Here is a 16675-nt window from a genome sequence, read left to right on the forward strand (position 1 = left end):
ATGCCTGGAGGCCACATTCAACACGTTGAAGAGGCTATTCCGGCAGCCACTGGGGGAACAGTGTGCAACCAACTACATATGGTAGCGCGCGTTGGAACAAACAGTGTCTGTCCTCTGGGTTCCTGGGTCAAACTTGGATCATTTCAGCGACTGGCACAGAATGTTGAGAAGACCAGACTTCGTCACGGAGTTTCAACGAAACTCTCAAATTGCAGCATTGTCCCCAGAACAGATTGTGTCCCTCTCATTCTGAGTTGAGTGGAAGGATTGAACCAGGGACTTGAGGTATAAGGTTGAGAACTGTAGGGTGCCTTTAAATGAGTCAGATGTGCATTTCACATCAGAAACTGCCATCCAGGCAGATTACTGCTCGTTGGGAGCACACAAAGGTCTTTTAGATAAAGGGACTCCCCATCCAGTGCAAATAATAATAGCTGTGGAGGACCCAGAAGTGTCAGTACAAGAACCAAGGAAATGCCTCCTGCAGACGAGAGTACTAAAATAGTAGCAGTTAACTGCCGAAGTATTTCCAACAAAGAGTCAGAGTTTGAACCGATCCTAATAATTAGTGCAGCTGCACAATAGAAGGTACAGAAACCTGGTTATCTCCTTGTCAGATTGCAGGGACAAAACTGAGTATCAAGAGTGGACATAAGCTTATAATCGGATCCTTCTATAGACCATCAGACTCACCCGCAAATGTAACCGAAAACTTTAGAGAAAACCTAAGTTCACTAATAAGTTCTTCAACCATACCGTCATCACCGGAGGAGACTCTTATCTTTCAACAATCAATTGGGAAAATTACAGCTTTGTAAGTAATGGGCCTGACAAGACGTCCTTCGAAACATTATCAAATGCATTCTCTGAGAACTATCTAGAACAAATTTTTCGGATGGCCACTCACGATGGAAATATATTGGATCAAACAGCAACTGACGTCTTTCAGGGCATCCACAAAGAGACTGGTATCAATGACCACGAGGAAGTTGTAGCAACAATGATTACCAAAGTACGAACGACAACTAAAACAAGCAAAAGGATATATATGTGTCGTTTCTCAATCAGGAACAAGTAATGTTTAGCGCTGGAGCGGAGAATATAGAAGAACTGTGGCTCAGATTTAGAAGAATAATTGACCATGAACATGACAGATACGTACCGAGGGAAACAGTTCATGTTAGAAGGAACCCTCAATTGTATACAGTCATTGTAAAAAAAGCTTCTAAAGAAACAGAGACTACTGCATAAAGTGTAAGACAAAGCATATGGCTATACGTAGAAAGATGCTCAATGACTTTAGTTTGTAAGTCAAGAGGACAAAGCGTGAAGCCATCGTCGAGTGCCGCAGTAGAAAACTATTGAACAAAACTCACAGGAATACGGGAGATATGTAAAGGCTGTTCGTGTTGCCAAAGTTAGTGTCCAGACACTCATGGACTAGATAGGGCCAGAAATTGAGGGTAGCAGTCAGAAAAGTTTGCTTCATTTGCACCCATTGGGCACCTTTTTCTTCTAAACTCTCCAGTGCTTTTTCCTCCCTCACAGGATCAGCTAAAGATGAACAGTAGTCCCTCGGGGTATAGCTGTTATTTTTATTTTTGTTCTGCAGCCGGATGTCCGTGTTGTCTCTGGAGTCGTAGGTCTCCCCAAGAGAGTAGGTGGTACGTAACCCGTAAGGCAGAATTACTGGCGACATCGTTAGAGTCACAATTCCGTACTCACGTCATCTCCCCCGGTCCACACCTGAAACACCTGCCTCCCAACGCATTCACCTACCTCACCACGCTATACAACCAATGCCTTTCCCTAACCTACTTCCCAAAAGCCTGGAAAACTGCTCAGGTCGTAACCCTACCTAAACCCAATAAGAACCTTATCCTTTCACAAAACTATAGACCCATCTCACTCCTGTGCTTTCTAGGTAAAGTACTAGAGTGCTTGATCCTCAGCGCCCTATCCAAACCAGCGAGACAATAACACAATCATCCCTGAGCAGATTGGATTCCGTCCTGAACATAGCACCATCCATCAATCCCTGCGCCTGGTGGAACACATATGGAGGGCGAGAGACCGGAAACACAGCACAGCAGCAGTCTTTCTCGATATCGAGAAAGCATTCGACAAAGTCTGGCATGATGGCTTAATATACAAGTTAACCCAGTTATGCATTCCAGAACATATCATCAGCATGACTGACTAGTTTCTGGCAGGGAAGCAGTACCGCGTCAGGTGTGGCAAACATGTAAGCGCGATCAGGGACGCTGTGGCAGCAGTTCCGCAGGGCTCAGTTCTTGGCCCCATATTATACTCGCTACACACAAACGACGTGCCAAAGTCGGGAGGAGGTGAGATAGCGCTGTATGCCGATGACACGGCGGTTTACAAGAGTAGCAGCAACCTCAATTTCATAACAAAAAAGCTGCAGGAGCACTTGAACGAAACCGTAAAATGGTGCAATATTTGGAAAATAAAGATAAATCCTGAAAAGTCCGTAGCAGTCATGTTTACGAGGAAACTGACCCCCCCCCCCCCCCCAAACAGACGTATTTTTGTAGTTGAAAAGAAAATAGAATGGAGTTGCTCAGCTACATACCTAGGCCTTGAACTAGACAAACGCTTAACCTTCGCAAAGCAGATAAACAGATCCAGAGGTAGAGGCTACACTGCTTTCATTCAACTGTACCTACTCTTAAAAGTTGGAGGACTCAGCATAGGAATGAAACTTAGATTATACAGGGCAGTTATCCTGCCAAGTATTTTATATGGATCGGAAGTTTGGTCCATGGCAGCAGACGGACATCTGCGAAAAATTCAGAGATTCCAAAACAGAATCCTCCGCGTCATCGCTGACGCAGACCGCTACACACCAAACACACACATTAACGACCTCTTAAAGGAACCATCCATCTATACCTATATTAAAAGAAAATCAGAAAAATTCTATGAAAAGGCACCTACTTCGACCCACTAACTAAAAAATCAGTTAGGATCCCATTAACCTGACGCTACAGACAAGCGTCCAATATCAACATTAACCAGAGAATTCAGGGCATAACAGATACAGACAAAACAGGCAGACATGCAAACACGATTTAGATAAACTACAAAAGCTATTCCTCTAAATATCATACAGATATATTAGAAGTCAGACGGGCAAAGCCCTGTGGTGCTTCGGTGGAACAATAATATAGATAATCAACAGCAACCCGTAAGTGAAGCGCCTCTGTCAAATAAGATGGCATATTGATTAATGCGCTGGGCTTGCATCCGAAACGAGCGGGTTTCATTTGCCCGGGCCGGTCATCAAGCTTGTCCATCGTTTCCCGGAATCGTTTAACGCGAATTGTGGAATCGTTCCCTAGAAAAGACCGCAGCTCATCTTCGTGTAATCTGAACTTGTGTTTCGTCTTTAATGACCTCATTGTCAATGGAACATTATTGTTAAATGAAACTTCCTGGCAGATTAAAACTGTGTGCCGGGCCGAGACTCGAACTCGGGACCTATGCCTGGCCCGCGAAAGGCAAAGGTCCCGCGTTCGAGTCTCGGCCCGGTACATAGTTTTAATCTGACAGGAAGTTTCATATCAGCGCACACTCCGCTGCAGAGTGAAAATGTCATTCTGGAATCATCCCCTAGGCTGTGGCTAAGCCATGTCTCCGCAATATCCTTTCTTTCAGGAGTGCTAGTTCTGCAAGGTTCGCAGGAGAGCTTCTGTAGAGTTTGGAGGGTAGGAGACGAGGTACGGGCAGAAGTAAAGCTGTGAGGACGGGGCTTGAGTCGTGCTTGGGTAGCTCTGTTGGTAGAGCACTTGCCTGCGAAAGGCAAAAGTCCCGAGTTCGAGTCTCGGCCCGGCACACAGTTTTAATCTGCCAGAAAGTTTCATATCAGCGCAACTACGCTGCAGAGTGAAAATCTCATTCTGGATTATTGTTTAATCTCCCTACCTTACTCCTCTCCCTCCCTTTCTCCGTCTGTCACTAGTGTGACCCTCACGATACCGCCCCTCCTCGGATCCATCTCTGACAATGCCGAAGGGATACCGGGGTATAATGCGGCCGGGAAGCGTGCGCTAAGAGGAAGTGGCCGGTGACAAAGCAATGTCACGGGGTCCGCGTAAGAGCACGCGCTGTTTTGCCGACAGGTGAAGCTGCGGGGGGGGGGGGGGGGAGGGGGGGGGGGGTAAGGTAGAGGCGTGGAGGGGGGTGGGGCGAGGTGCCGCAGGTGAAAGTGCAACTCCTTGAGAAGGACGCGCGCGCACCAACTCGGTTAGTTGGCCACTTCCACCGGCCGGTGACATGACTACTCTTCACTAGCCAGCCGACGGTCAGACGCTGCCGCAGCCGCCGCCTTCACAAAGTGCGTGTCCACGCCTCACTCTCGCTCTCGCTAGTAACTACTTTTCTTTGCATCTCGCCACCTCCCACGGATCACTTGCTTCTCTCTTTTTTTTTTTCGAAGGAGGATCGTGCATGCCACATATTTCATTCACTATATTCTCACCTCTGTTCTCATCCAGTCTAAGCAGGATTGTTGCCTTTCGTTTCAGTCGAGGTCAGCGGGAAACCGAGTGACTCGTGGGTCCGCGCGCGTTTCTCTGCGTTATCGCTCCGGCGCGGCGTCCACTCTCGCAGTCTGGTGTCGGTGGCTCGACAGGAAAAGTTTCTTGCCCGCGGGACTTGCGCGACTATTTCCACCCCTTTTCTTTTCCCGGCTACCACTTCGCCTACTTCGGACGTCGCCGAAGAAGTCTTCATCGTCCTTCCTGCCGACGACGCGGGAAATGAAGTCCGCGGCACTTCTCAGGTGAGTTGCTGGCTGCTCGCTCATTAACGCAAATTACAGAGCCCCTATGGGCCGTGCGAATCCACTATAGGTACCTATGTGCAAGTGCTCAGCCCACTTCACACGCCAGCGAGGAAATTATTATAAAGATAATAGGATCTGTACAGACATCTGGGACGAGAACCGGTACTAAAAGTGTTACATTGCTCGTAATGTACATGGACTTCGCAGAGAAGTAGGATTATAGACCATTTCAGCTGCTACATGTTGCGGTCCACGTTTGGGATTTTCCGCCAGGTCGGATTAAAGGAAGACGCCGAATCAGTTCAAGGCGTGCTGCTGGATTTGTTACCAGTTGGTTCGATTTGTACCTGAGGGTTAGGGTATTGCTGTCGGGTAAGTTTAAAGAAACAGCATTTGCGACAGACTACAGAGCGATTCTACAGCCTCTGACGTCCATGTCACGAAGGGACCGTTAGGCCAAAATAAGGGAAATTAAGGCTCGTACAGAGACAATTAGGCATCATTTTCCTCGCCCCATTTCCAAGTGGTACAAGAAAGGGAATGACCGGAAATAGTACAACGTACTCTCCGCCATTTAAATGCAGAGTTTTCAGAGGATGTACGTAGATTTACGTACCATCACACGCAAAAATATCGCTGTCCTATCTGGCAAATATGGGATGTTCGTGTGTTGGTCTACAGCATGCCTTGGTGGCTATGTGGGTATCAGTATTCAAATCAAAAATTCCATAATTCGGTACCCAAGAGGCTCAGGATTTTATCGTTGCGGTCAGCTCCGGCTATGCTCCATTGGACCCGCTTCAGGGTTGGTTCGAAAACATGTCGAGCAGTATGTGTATAAAGTTTTCTGTGGTATTCCTGAATCGCTTAGGTAATTACCGGCATGGTGCCTTCGAGGTTACCGCGTCAGCATACTGCCAACCTTGTCCAATCCAAGCCAGCGCTCCAACTCTTTAAAGACGTTGACGTCGGTAGAATATTAAACTCCAAGCTTCCTTCACTCCCTCTGGTAATGCTCTTGAAAATACCGGAATGTACAGTCCCGCAAATTTTACGCTTAAGTGCAATGCCTCTTATGATTTTCCAGATGGGCGAGTTCTTATGGGTGAAGGAAATTTTTCATTCATCTTAGCTGGTTAGAGTCACAATCTGATAAGTAATATGTAAAGTTGACCGAAAGATTGTTCTTTCAACTACGAACTAAATTTTGTTGGACTTCTCCCGAGGCAATCTGTCTGCCATCTGCCTTTCTTACAACCAGTATAAGCGAACGGTTTAAACCGCTCCGTGTGCGCAATCTTAGACAATTTGCTGTTGGGGCCTGTTCCTGTGATTGCTCACCTATCGTGTAATCAAACAATAATTGGCCTCTCTTTGTGTTTATGCGCTATTCGTTACATTCAGATTATGTTGACTGTTAACTACCACTCCCTCGACCAAGCGTCCGATGTTACCCCCATTTCATTTATTATATCGCTAACTATATCGGCACTGAAACACTCCTTTGGTGTACACCCGAAACTACCGGTATTTTCGTATCGCGCAAGTTCTCCCAAAACCATTGTTGAATTATGTTTACTAGGGTAGCCGTCCTGTATTCATGAAACATGTATTTTCTTTGGTAGAAGACAGAACTATCTCCAACGCCTTCCAGAAGTCAATAAACACGGTATGAGCCTGGGTGTCGATGTCTTTGGATCGCTTGGACGAACAGACATTCGTTGTTCTTTCCAATTTATTAAGGAATTTCAAAAGACAAAGATCGCTGATATCTCCAATAAAGATTTCAAAAATAATTAGAGTAAATGCCCGCTTCCTGATCTGGAACGACATTTAATTTCTACAAGATAAAGTAAAGTTCATATATGGAATGATTTACGTTTTAGTGTTTATCTTATGTTCAACGCTATGCGTTGTTTTACAAATGTCCTGTATAGCTTCGCTTTTGAATAGGTTCATCGCAGCAATCCGATGCAGAAGCTGAACTAACGATCTTTAACTGCTTCTAAAGAGTACATCGCAGACTAACTCTAGAAACAACTGCAATGGTCAGTCCCCATTCTTTTTATTCCTTTTTTTTATTTTCGAGTGGTTAGTCTTCGGACTGGTTTCATGCAGTCCACCATGATTTCCTCTCCTGTGTGTACTTTATATCAGAGTAGCACTTACATCAAACCTCCTTAGTTATTTGCTGGATGTATTCCAAGCTGTCTTCCCCTACACTTTTTCCATTCTACAGCTCCCTCTAGTAGCACGGAAGTTTTTCCCTGTCGTCTAAACACATGTCCTATAATCCTGTCCCTTTTTACTGCCAGTGTTCTTCATGTGTTCATTTCCTCGCCGATTCTGTTGAGAACCTGTAGCCAACCTCCTTACTCAAAATGTGATCACCACAATATTCAAAATTGATTCGACAGTGAAACTAAAGTTACTCGACATCCTTAGTAAAATGAATCGCAAAGTGACCAACTAACGAAATTGGAAAGAATTCATTTAACCGTGAGGATTGGCGTCTTACCCTTTTGAAGCTAGTTTCGACTTACACCTAATTGTCCGATATTCAGTCTTGACGATGTAGGCAGAATGTTGTGTTTCTGTGTTACAATTCGGTTCATATGAAAGAAGTTAGAGAATGAAATGTAGTGTCTGTACATAATCTAATCCCAGAGAAAATCGCCAACATATCCCTAGAGTTAGGGGTCAGGTGTGCTACAGGGAAGTGTTATTCTCTATATACGTAAATGATTTGGCAGACTGAGTGAGCTGCAATCTGAGGTTGTTTGCTGATGGTGCTGTGGTATACGGCAAGGTGTCGACGTTGGTTGACTGTAGGAGGATACAAGATGACTTAGACAAAATTCCTAATTGGTGTGACGAATGTGAAAAACGTAATGTAATGCGAATGAATAGGAAAAACAAACCCGCAATGTACGGATAGAGCTTTAGTAGTGTCCTGATTGACACAGTCTGTCATATAAATATCTGGGCGTAACTTTGCAAAGCGATATGAAATGGAATGAGCATGTGAGGATTAGGGTACGAAAGGCGAATGGTCGATTTCGGTCTGTTGGGAGAATTCTAGGAAAGTCTGGTTCATCTGTAATGCAGACCGCATACAGGACGCTAATGTGACCTGTTCTTGAGTACTGCTCGAGTGTTTGGGATCCGTGCCAGGTCGAATTAAAGAAAGACATCGAAGCAGTTCAGAGGCGGGATCTAAATTTGTTACTGCTAGATTCGAACAATACGCAAGTGTTATGCAGATGCTCCGGGAGCTTAAATGGGAATCCCTGGAGGAAAGGCGCCGTTCTTTTCGAGGAACACTACTGAGAAAATTTTGAGAACCGCCATTTGAGGCTGACTGCAGAACGATTATGTTGCCTTCAACATACATCGCGCGCAAGATCCACGAAAAGAAGATACGGGAAATTAGGGCTAATACGGAGGCATATAGTCAGTCGTTCTTACCTCGTACAGGAGGGTAAGGAGTACCCTCCACCATGCGCCGTAAGGTGGATAGCGGAGAATCGATGTAGCTGTAGGTGTAGATGTAGATGTAGATGTAGATGTAGATGTGGAGTTAATAGCTGGTTAGCTCATGACAGTTCACCCTCATCGTCATCATCTTATGCCCTTATTCATAAAACACCAAGGAGAGATTTTGTAATTTAAATCAGTATTTTTGCATAGTCACTCAATGAGCAATCGTGCACCTCCATCATTCCCCTTTCCTGTCATATTGAGGCTGGCCACCATTAGGCGATAGCAACTGTGACTAGGCATCTACAGGACCCTTAGAAACTTACTAGGTCCTTCTTTTCGTCAGGAAAGGAAAGATTGCAGCATAAAACCGTTTCTTGGTTTATGACAAATTCCATTCCGTTGCCTATAACTAAAATGGGATTGTAGCATTATTAACAGCACATAAATTGTGGCGGCCTATACCAAACGAGCTCCGGCATGCATAGCACGCCGCCTTCAAGGCAAACGGGCGGCGGCTGGAATAGCATCAGAGCAGTATCAGAATTCACCCGGCTGCAAAGACTGCAACCTCGACATTTCGTCAGGAGCGGGGCACTGCAACAGGCATGCTCACTAGCCAACAAAGGCGTAACACACCCACCAGGAAACACACCAGAGAGCGTACACTTGTCGAGATAGTGGTACTCTCACTGTCAACATCATCAGTGGCTGAATAATTCGTGATCGTTCGACAGAGAGATTTCGTTTAGGAAGAAGAGTGTATTGCTTCGAAACTTCGTCGTAATTCGGCTCTCTGAAATTCAAAAGGATTGCTAAATAGTGGTATACGTCGGTGATCAAAAGAAAATATTGCGAGAAGCACTGCTGTTTGCTGGTAATACAAGCAACAAACCACTGTTGAGTGACGGTAGGGAAGTTCATAACGGCTGAGGTAAAATACTCACTTGATGCAATTAATAATAGCTTGTATCAGAAATAGATAAATACAAGATTATTCAAAGAAAAACGTTTAATGGTACGCCTCCGAAATCTTCGAGAGCAACTAAAATTCTGAATGTAGCATTAGGAAGCGATTTGGAGTGGAATGAGCACATAGCATCAGTTATTTTGCGAGCAAATAAATGACTTATATGAGCTACGAGAAATCTAAGGCACAGTTAAGCGGACGCAGAGGGAACCATGCAAATGAGTTTCGCTCGCCTGTTTAGACCTCCCAACGGTTAGAATTAAGGGATGGTCAGGTCTGCTGATGTTGTCAAGCAGGAGATGCGCGATCTGTTGTAATTTTTTATTTATATTAGGGACTGAAAACCCACATGAAGCGTTCTTTATTTGGATTGATTATTTGTTTCGGCTAACAATCCAACCGTCTTCATCTCACTAAACATTCTTGATTAGTGTTGCTTTAAAATCTTTCTTAAATTGACAACATCCATACATAACGTCATTAAACACAGCTTTTCATCTTTCGTGGCCATGATCATAAAACAAAGATGTTTTGTTTTACAACTTACTGACACAATCATTATCAGTTCATTTTGAGGCCATCGTTCAATTACATCGGCCACAAACACTGAAAAACTGTTTCTCATTGTGTCATGTATGGATTTCAACGGTGTGAGAAGCTGTAATGGCACCAACATTAATCAAGAATGTTTACTATCTGCAGACGGCTAAATTGTTAGCCGAAACAAGTAATCAGTCCAAATAAAGAAGATTTCATGTGTGATCTTGATTTCATGGGTTTTCTATACCTAACTTAAATTATGGGACGAGACTGAATGAATTGTGATACTTGTTGCTGGATCGGTAATCAGGCAGTCTAGTTACGGAGAAGCTAAGAGATCTCTAGAAGAAGGTAGCCATTATTTTGAATAAACCCTGCTGCGTAAGTTTTGAGAGTCAGTATTCAGGGTAGGATTCAGAACGGTTCTACTGCATGTATCGTACATCTCGTCGGAAAGCCAACCTATAATATAATGGAGAACATGTAGTGTATCAAGACATACGGTCAGACATTTCGACGTGTCATTCGCAAGTAGAACATGAATAGGAACGACAAATAAGGTACGAAGTACTGTCTGCCATTATTTTTACAGTATACACTTGTATTAAGATGAGGCAGCTCTCGTTCATAGCTACCTCATAAATCGGAAATGATGCGAAATTTCTTTTAAGCCCTGCGACCACTGCCCGTGAAGTTGAGGTTGTTGTGTAGTATGTGTTAGACGATCGTATTTGAATAATAATATTCAGTTTCTGATATGCATACACGTTACTCGAGTTCGAGTTTTTCTTTCCAGTGCAGTACATTACGACATTCAGATCATCACTTTCCTTTTTTCGTGTATCGTTTCCACATCGAAAGAAGAAACTAATAGGGTAAAAAATTGCAGGCGTTAACAGATAGTGGACAGAAATTAAAATCGGAGAATGTAACTTAAGGTGTACGTTCTAAAATCAAAGACGGAGATGCGTTCTTTGTCCATTGCGATATTAGCACTGAGGATTGCCACGTTGGACCGTTTGTATTTGCCGCACATAAGCGCTTTCAATGCTTAATTTTTCTTTGTGAGAAGGAGATTTATTATCACATGACGAGCAGCTCCTTTTATTCGTATCAAATATGCTTCAATTTCCAAAATACTTCAACGCATCACTAAATGCCGGTGAAACAAGAATGCAGCTAACAGACTTGTCCCTATTTTTTTCACTTTGAGTGCTGACGCCTTGATGGTGACTGAAGTTTGGTTAGCATCTTATGGGCACCAACGTGTGTTCGCCACGAATAATTTCTGGCTGGAACTAAAATTGGACTTAATTTCTCATAAACTACTAGCAGGGAGCCTACCCAGCACAGCACAGCATCTTTTTTTCTTTTTTCTAATTGCAGATTTTCCGGACGTCTTCATAAGATTGGTTTTGCTGATCCTTTATTTATTGTTACTCTTGTTATGGTAGACCGTTTTGGTACTTGGATTTTCCACATCCATCCGTAAGGCTGTCATTAAGATAAAGATTATGATATCAGCGAAGCAAGGCATGGTGAGATAATGAGGTGTGGTCACGGAAAAAAAGAGTTCTACCGGTTTGCCTTTCAGTGGTTTAATCAAACCACGTGGAATCCACATGAAGGCAGGAGGACACTCCTGTTTGGATCCCAACGTCTTTACCACTGAAACCTGCTGGCAGATCAAAAGTGGGAAACGTAGAACCTTTGCTTTTCGCGAGCAAATGCTCTACCGACTGATCTATCCAGGCACGACCCTCACTGCTCTGCTTCCACCAGTGTCGCATCTTCTACTCTCCAAACTTCACTCAAATTCTCCTGCATATCCTGTGGAACTAGCACTCCTGGACAAAGGATATAGGGGGGATATGGCTTACATGTGTTAGCCACAGTGTGGGGTTGTTTCCATTGCACCTCAACATCCAGCTGCGTCTTTTACGACCAGATAAAAGTAGTGCGTTAGAATGTGATCGAAGGTGCATTGCAAACTGTGAACGGAAAATAAATTTTAAGACCTGTGGGGTACCCGGGTAAAACGTTATACGGAAAAAATATAACTGAAACATGATGTGATATCAGTTTGTGTTAAACATGACAAGTAAGACTGAACAACATGGTAGGAACTAAAAAGGAAAAGAGAGATCTCGGAATAAATGAACATCAATTGAATTTAGATTAAAATACTCGGCATGACAGGAAAATAGAAGAAACTCGAGAGAGAAGACGACTGCGTCTAAGTGCAAGGTCCGCTCTATAGTCTAAAACGTCTCTTCTTTTGGCAGCCAGAAGAATGAATTCACTATCCTCTTTAAAAATATAATCTTGTAAACAGTATTTCCACGTAGAATCGGGTCCTCATTTGTTTATCTCTACAACTACATATGTAAGTATACTGTGCAAGCCATCTTGCGGTGTGTGGCGGGCATTACTTCGTGCACTATTGCCAGTTCCACCTTTCCTGTTCCAGTCGCGAACAGTTCGTGGGAAGAACGACTGGCGGAAACCTTAGTGTGGGCTCGAATGTCACTAATTTTATCTTCACGGTCTTTTGCGAGAAATGCGTAAGGGAAAGCAATATATTTGTTGACTCGTTTAGGAACGTTCGCTCTCGAAATTTTAACAAGAAACCACACCGTGATGCAGAACGCCTCTCTTTCAGCGTCTACCATAGGAGTCGGCTGAGAATCTCTGTGACGCTTCCGTGCTTTCTGAATGAACCTGTAACGAAACGTGCTGCTCTTTTCTATTTTCTCTATCTGTCCTGTCTGGCACCGATCCCATACTGACTGAACAGTATTCAAGTATTGGCCGAACGGGTGTTTTGTAAGCTACTTCCTTTGTTGAAGGGCTACATTTTCTGAGGATACTTCCATTGAATCCCAGTCTGGCATCTGCCTTACTCGCGATTAATTTTCTGTATTCGTTCCACTTCAAATTGCTTCGCGCGCTCTCTTACATGCATTTTCAGCCCTCTGGTTTTGCTGTAACCAAAGGCTTCAATAGCATGTACTATGTTTACCAGTGTCACTTTCACTTTGAAATTTTGCTCTCTACTGAACCCTTCACTGTCAGATTAACAACAGATTAACAACTTCAGCACGCGTTCCATGTGCTAGTGAATATGTCTTGTAAGAGTTCCTACAAGACTTGTATCCTTGTCCTCCGTCTAACCCCTCTCTACAACTTAATCAATTCCGTTTTTAACAGAATTCCGTATGATCGCATTGTAACATATTTCAGACTGGTATATCTCTTTTACCAGTTTCAAAAGAGACGTCCTATTGGTCAGCGATTCATTTTACCAGTCTTAGAATCATAGATCTCTAGATACAGTAGGCAACAATCGTTGCGTTGTTTAACGCTGTAGCTGCCGGTGGTTCAGGAATAGCCATTCGGTCAGCCAGTAGCAGGCTTAAGCAAGCAGTATTTTCTGGTCGCACTGCTGTACCATTGAGGCACGTAGCTGCTGAGAGAACTCTCACCACCAAAGTTGATAGCACTTAAACGCACTGAGGAGGATGCGCAGAACACTGCGTCGTAAAGATGGAACTCACATGAGAAAATATAAACAACCTGAGACAGATTACACATGAACTATTAAATATCAGAGTTAGCGTAAAGTCAATGGGAACTTCGGTGCCCCAGGATTTATCTTGATAGTTTTACAGCTAGCTGATAGATGGCATTAACAGAGAGAGAAGCTGACTGCCTCAGTTGAGAGTTTTACGAATTATATGGTTGCTATTACGTGACGAAATAGTTAATTGAAAGTCGTGTATCGAAAAGAAAATGGAAGTAAGACTAGGAATTAACACCGAGTCGATGACGAGATCGTTGGAGACGGAAGATAAGAATTCATAATGAGATATGCCTGTGAAATCCGATGTTGGGCTCATCGATGGGCTGCGGGGCAGAGCGAGAGAAACGGGAGACGTGCAGCGAAGTTTTAAAGTCGACTTCGTGGAAAGTTTGTGTCAGAGTCTCGAGCGAGCTTGAGTGAAAGGTTATAATCGGTAGGTAGAAGAGGATTTCAGGGAGTCTTCGCGCAGAACAATAGTGTGTGGACGAGGAAGAGGAGAATGGAAAGGAAGGAAGCAAGTTCAGGGTGTAACCTTCCGTCGATGACGAGGTCATTAGAGGCATACACAAGCCAGTATTGGAGGAGAATATAGAAGGAAATAGGCCGTGTCCTTCCAAAGGAAGCATCCCGGTACTTGCCTGGAGTGATTTAAGAAAATCACGGAAACCTAAATGTGAATGGCCGGACGGGATTTGAGATGTCGTCCTACCGAATACGAGTCGAAAGCCCGCATCACCACGCATGTTAGCAGGCGGGAGGTGGGGCTGGTGGAGAGAGAGAGTCAGACGTGATGGCCACTGTTAAGCGTAGGTGGACACTGAAGTTGTTCTTGCTGAGGAAAATTGACGAGAAAAACTTTATACAGCATAAGACAATGCTTCTTGTTTTAGGTGAAGTTGAAGCTGTTTTTTTTTTTTTTTTTTTTTTTTTAACTGGAGGATCGTTAGTTCAAGCGTAATCAATAAGCGAAGTTGACAAGAGTTTATAGAAAGAAGCCGCGTAGGATTAGCCGAGCGGTCTTAGCGCTGCAGTCATGGACTGTACGGCTGGTCCCGGCGGAGGTTCGAGTCCTCCCTCGGGCATGGGTGTGTGTGTTTGTGCTTAGGATAATTTAGGTTAAGTAGTGTGTAAGCTTAGGGACTGATGACCTTAGCAGTTAAGTCCAATAAGATTTCACACACATTTTTTTATAGAAAGAAAGTAACACTCCGCAAACAACTCTACCTCTTGGACGTTATTCCCGTTAACTATCGATATATGCGTCTTCAGCGAATTTCACAGATTTGTTCTCGGGATACAATCCGAGTAAACTTGTCGATGGATGCTGCCGTTTCGGCAAATTCATCCCTTGCCATCTCTTAGTGAAGTCAGAAGATAGAATGAAACTTCCTGGAACGTTGCTATACGCTAACCAGTTTAAACAACTTACATCCCGAGAAGATCTCATCGATTATTCCTTTTATGTTATTATGCAGGCAGAAGCGTATATTGTTCTCCGATGAGTTTTTGTGGGAATGGGGTTGGAATGAGAGGTTAGTAAAATCTGACCGAATATACAGTCTCTACATGAGACGTCTAGATGTGATAGATGACATCATGGGGAACAAATTCTGTTCGAGATAAAAAGTTCCCTGACGCTTTCCAGCGGCGCTAAGCATCCTTTTGTATTTGTTCTAACCCTGGGAGGTGGCAGGGTACAGACACACAGCAGCATTCACGTGCCGTGCGTGTTGCCTGCAATTCATTTATCTACACCACATGCAAGGGGATAGGCCCAGCAAAATTAAAGTTCCCAATTCGCTTCTAAAATATTTATCTCCACTTAGAGACCCTCTTTTTAAGCTTTTCTTGTTGAAAATCACTCTATCAGTTTACTGTGGTAGATAATATGAAGCATACCTGGTTAGTAAACCCTGCTAGTTCTGTGAAATCTTTCCGTCCTGAGGCCAGCGTATACTGAAGCATGCCCAGCGCAGCCAGGAAGCATGAGTGAACGTTTTGTCCCTAACGAAAGTTGTTCCCCAGGACATTATCTATCAACCCTAGCCGTTCGTGACTAAGACTCTGAAAGCGACTCTATGTAGATCTAAAATATGATGAAGCGGTCAGAATGATCTCAGTGATGCTAGTACCTGATATTAAACTAACAGTTAACTCTCCTCCGTCGTGGATAACAGCAAGCGGAACGATTTTATTTTAGCTACTAAAGGCAAGTTCGCAATGGGAAGAGATGGATGTCGCAGAGACGCCGTAGACTACTTTGAGGCTGGTGTCGTACTGAGACTTTGGTGAAACGTCGCCGACACGCAATGGAAGTAAACATGCGAACAGTTTGTACTTTGGCCACTGATGGCACAGTGCTGCACAGTTCCGTGTATTACAGCTTTATTCTAACGAATGGACCACCCTACTTCATTCGTGGAAATATGTTCCCCCTCTCATCAACCCGTGCACTTTATATGCTTTTACGTAGGAAACAAAGTGTTATCAACAACTATTCCTTTTCAAGTAAACAATGACGCAGCAGAAAAAGCGCGAGGTGGCGCAGACGCACGCGATCGCGGTGTTACGCGGTCGTTTCCAGGACCCGCCACGGCGGCGCTAGCGAGGGGCCAGGTGGGCAGCGTGCGACCCCTTTCCTTTCGCTGCAGCGACATTACTTTCCTCGCCTCGGCTCGGCTCGGCTTTCACTCGCGGCCAATTTTCAATGTCTCGTCGGACGGGCCGCGCGCCGTGCGCCGATTATGGAGATGGCCGCAAGATAGCAGCACGGGCGCTTCGGGCAGCAGCACCGGAGAAAACCACCAGCCCACATACGTATCGACAGCGCCCGGAGCTCCGTCGAGAGGATGTTTTGCCTCTGTTTATCCTCTCTCGTAAAGAAGGGACGGGGAACCACCAAAAGTGACACTCCGTAAATGGTATGACTCTGACAGAATAAGACAATGTCACGATATGTGGGATAAGGTGACAAGCTGCCCACGGATGTGTTTATAAATTAAAAAGTGAAATATCAGCCCCACCGATGCGCTGGATAGGAAAAGTTATTTCAATATACACTTATGAGCCAAAGCGTTAAGACTATCTGCTTAATAGCATGCTGGTCCTCATTTAAAAGAATACACAAGCGATTCTGCTTGTAATGCATTCGACTAGTGCTTAGTAGATTTCCGGAGAAATTTTGGAAATAGGTGTCTAGTACAGGTCACCAATTCGCGTAAATTACTGGTCGATGGTTTCTGAGCAGGGAGCTGTAGTCCAATCGCGCCCCAGACGTTTTCCAAAAGGCTCA

The 16675-nt window shown here is 44.3% G+C and overlaps 1 protein-coding gene across 1 annotated transcript in view; it reads left to right on the forward strand.

The window, feature by feature from the left end:
* Nucleotides 1-4281: 4281 nt before the first annotated feature.
* Nucleotides 4282-16675, forward strand: part of LOC124776325 — a 413854-nt gene continuing 401460 nt past the window's right edge. Inside the window, exons 1-2 of the mRNA XM_047251263.1 lie at nt 4282-4360; nt 4551-4807. Coding sequence (XP_047107219.1) covers nt 4785-4807 — 23 coding nt within the window. The 5' untranslated portion in view covers nt 4282-4360; nt 4551-4784. The remainder of the gene's footprint in view (nt 4361-4550; nt 4808-16675) is intronic.

This window comes from Schistocerca piceifrons, chromosome 2 (genome assembly GCF_021461385.2).
Source record: "Schistocerca piceifrons isolate TAMUIC-IGC-003096 chromosome 2, iqSchPice1.1, whole genome shotgun sequence".
Taxonomy (NCBI): Eukaryota; Metazoa; Arthropoda; class Insecta; order Orthoptera; family Acrididae; genus Schistocerca; species Schistocerca piceifrons.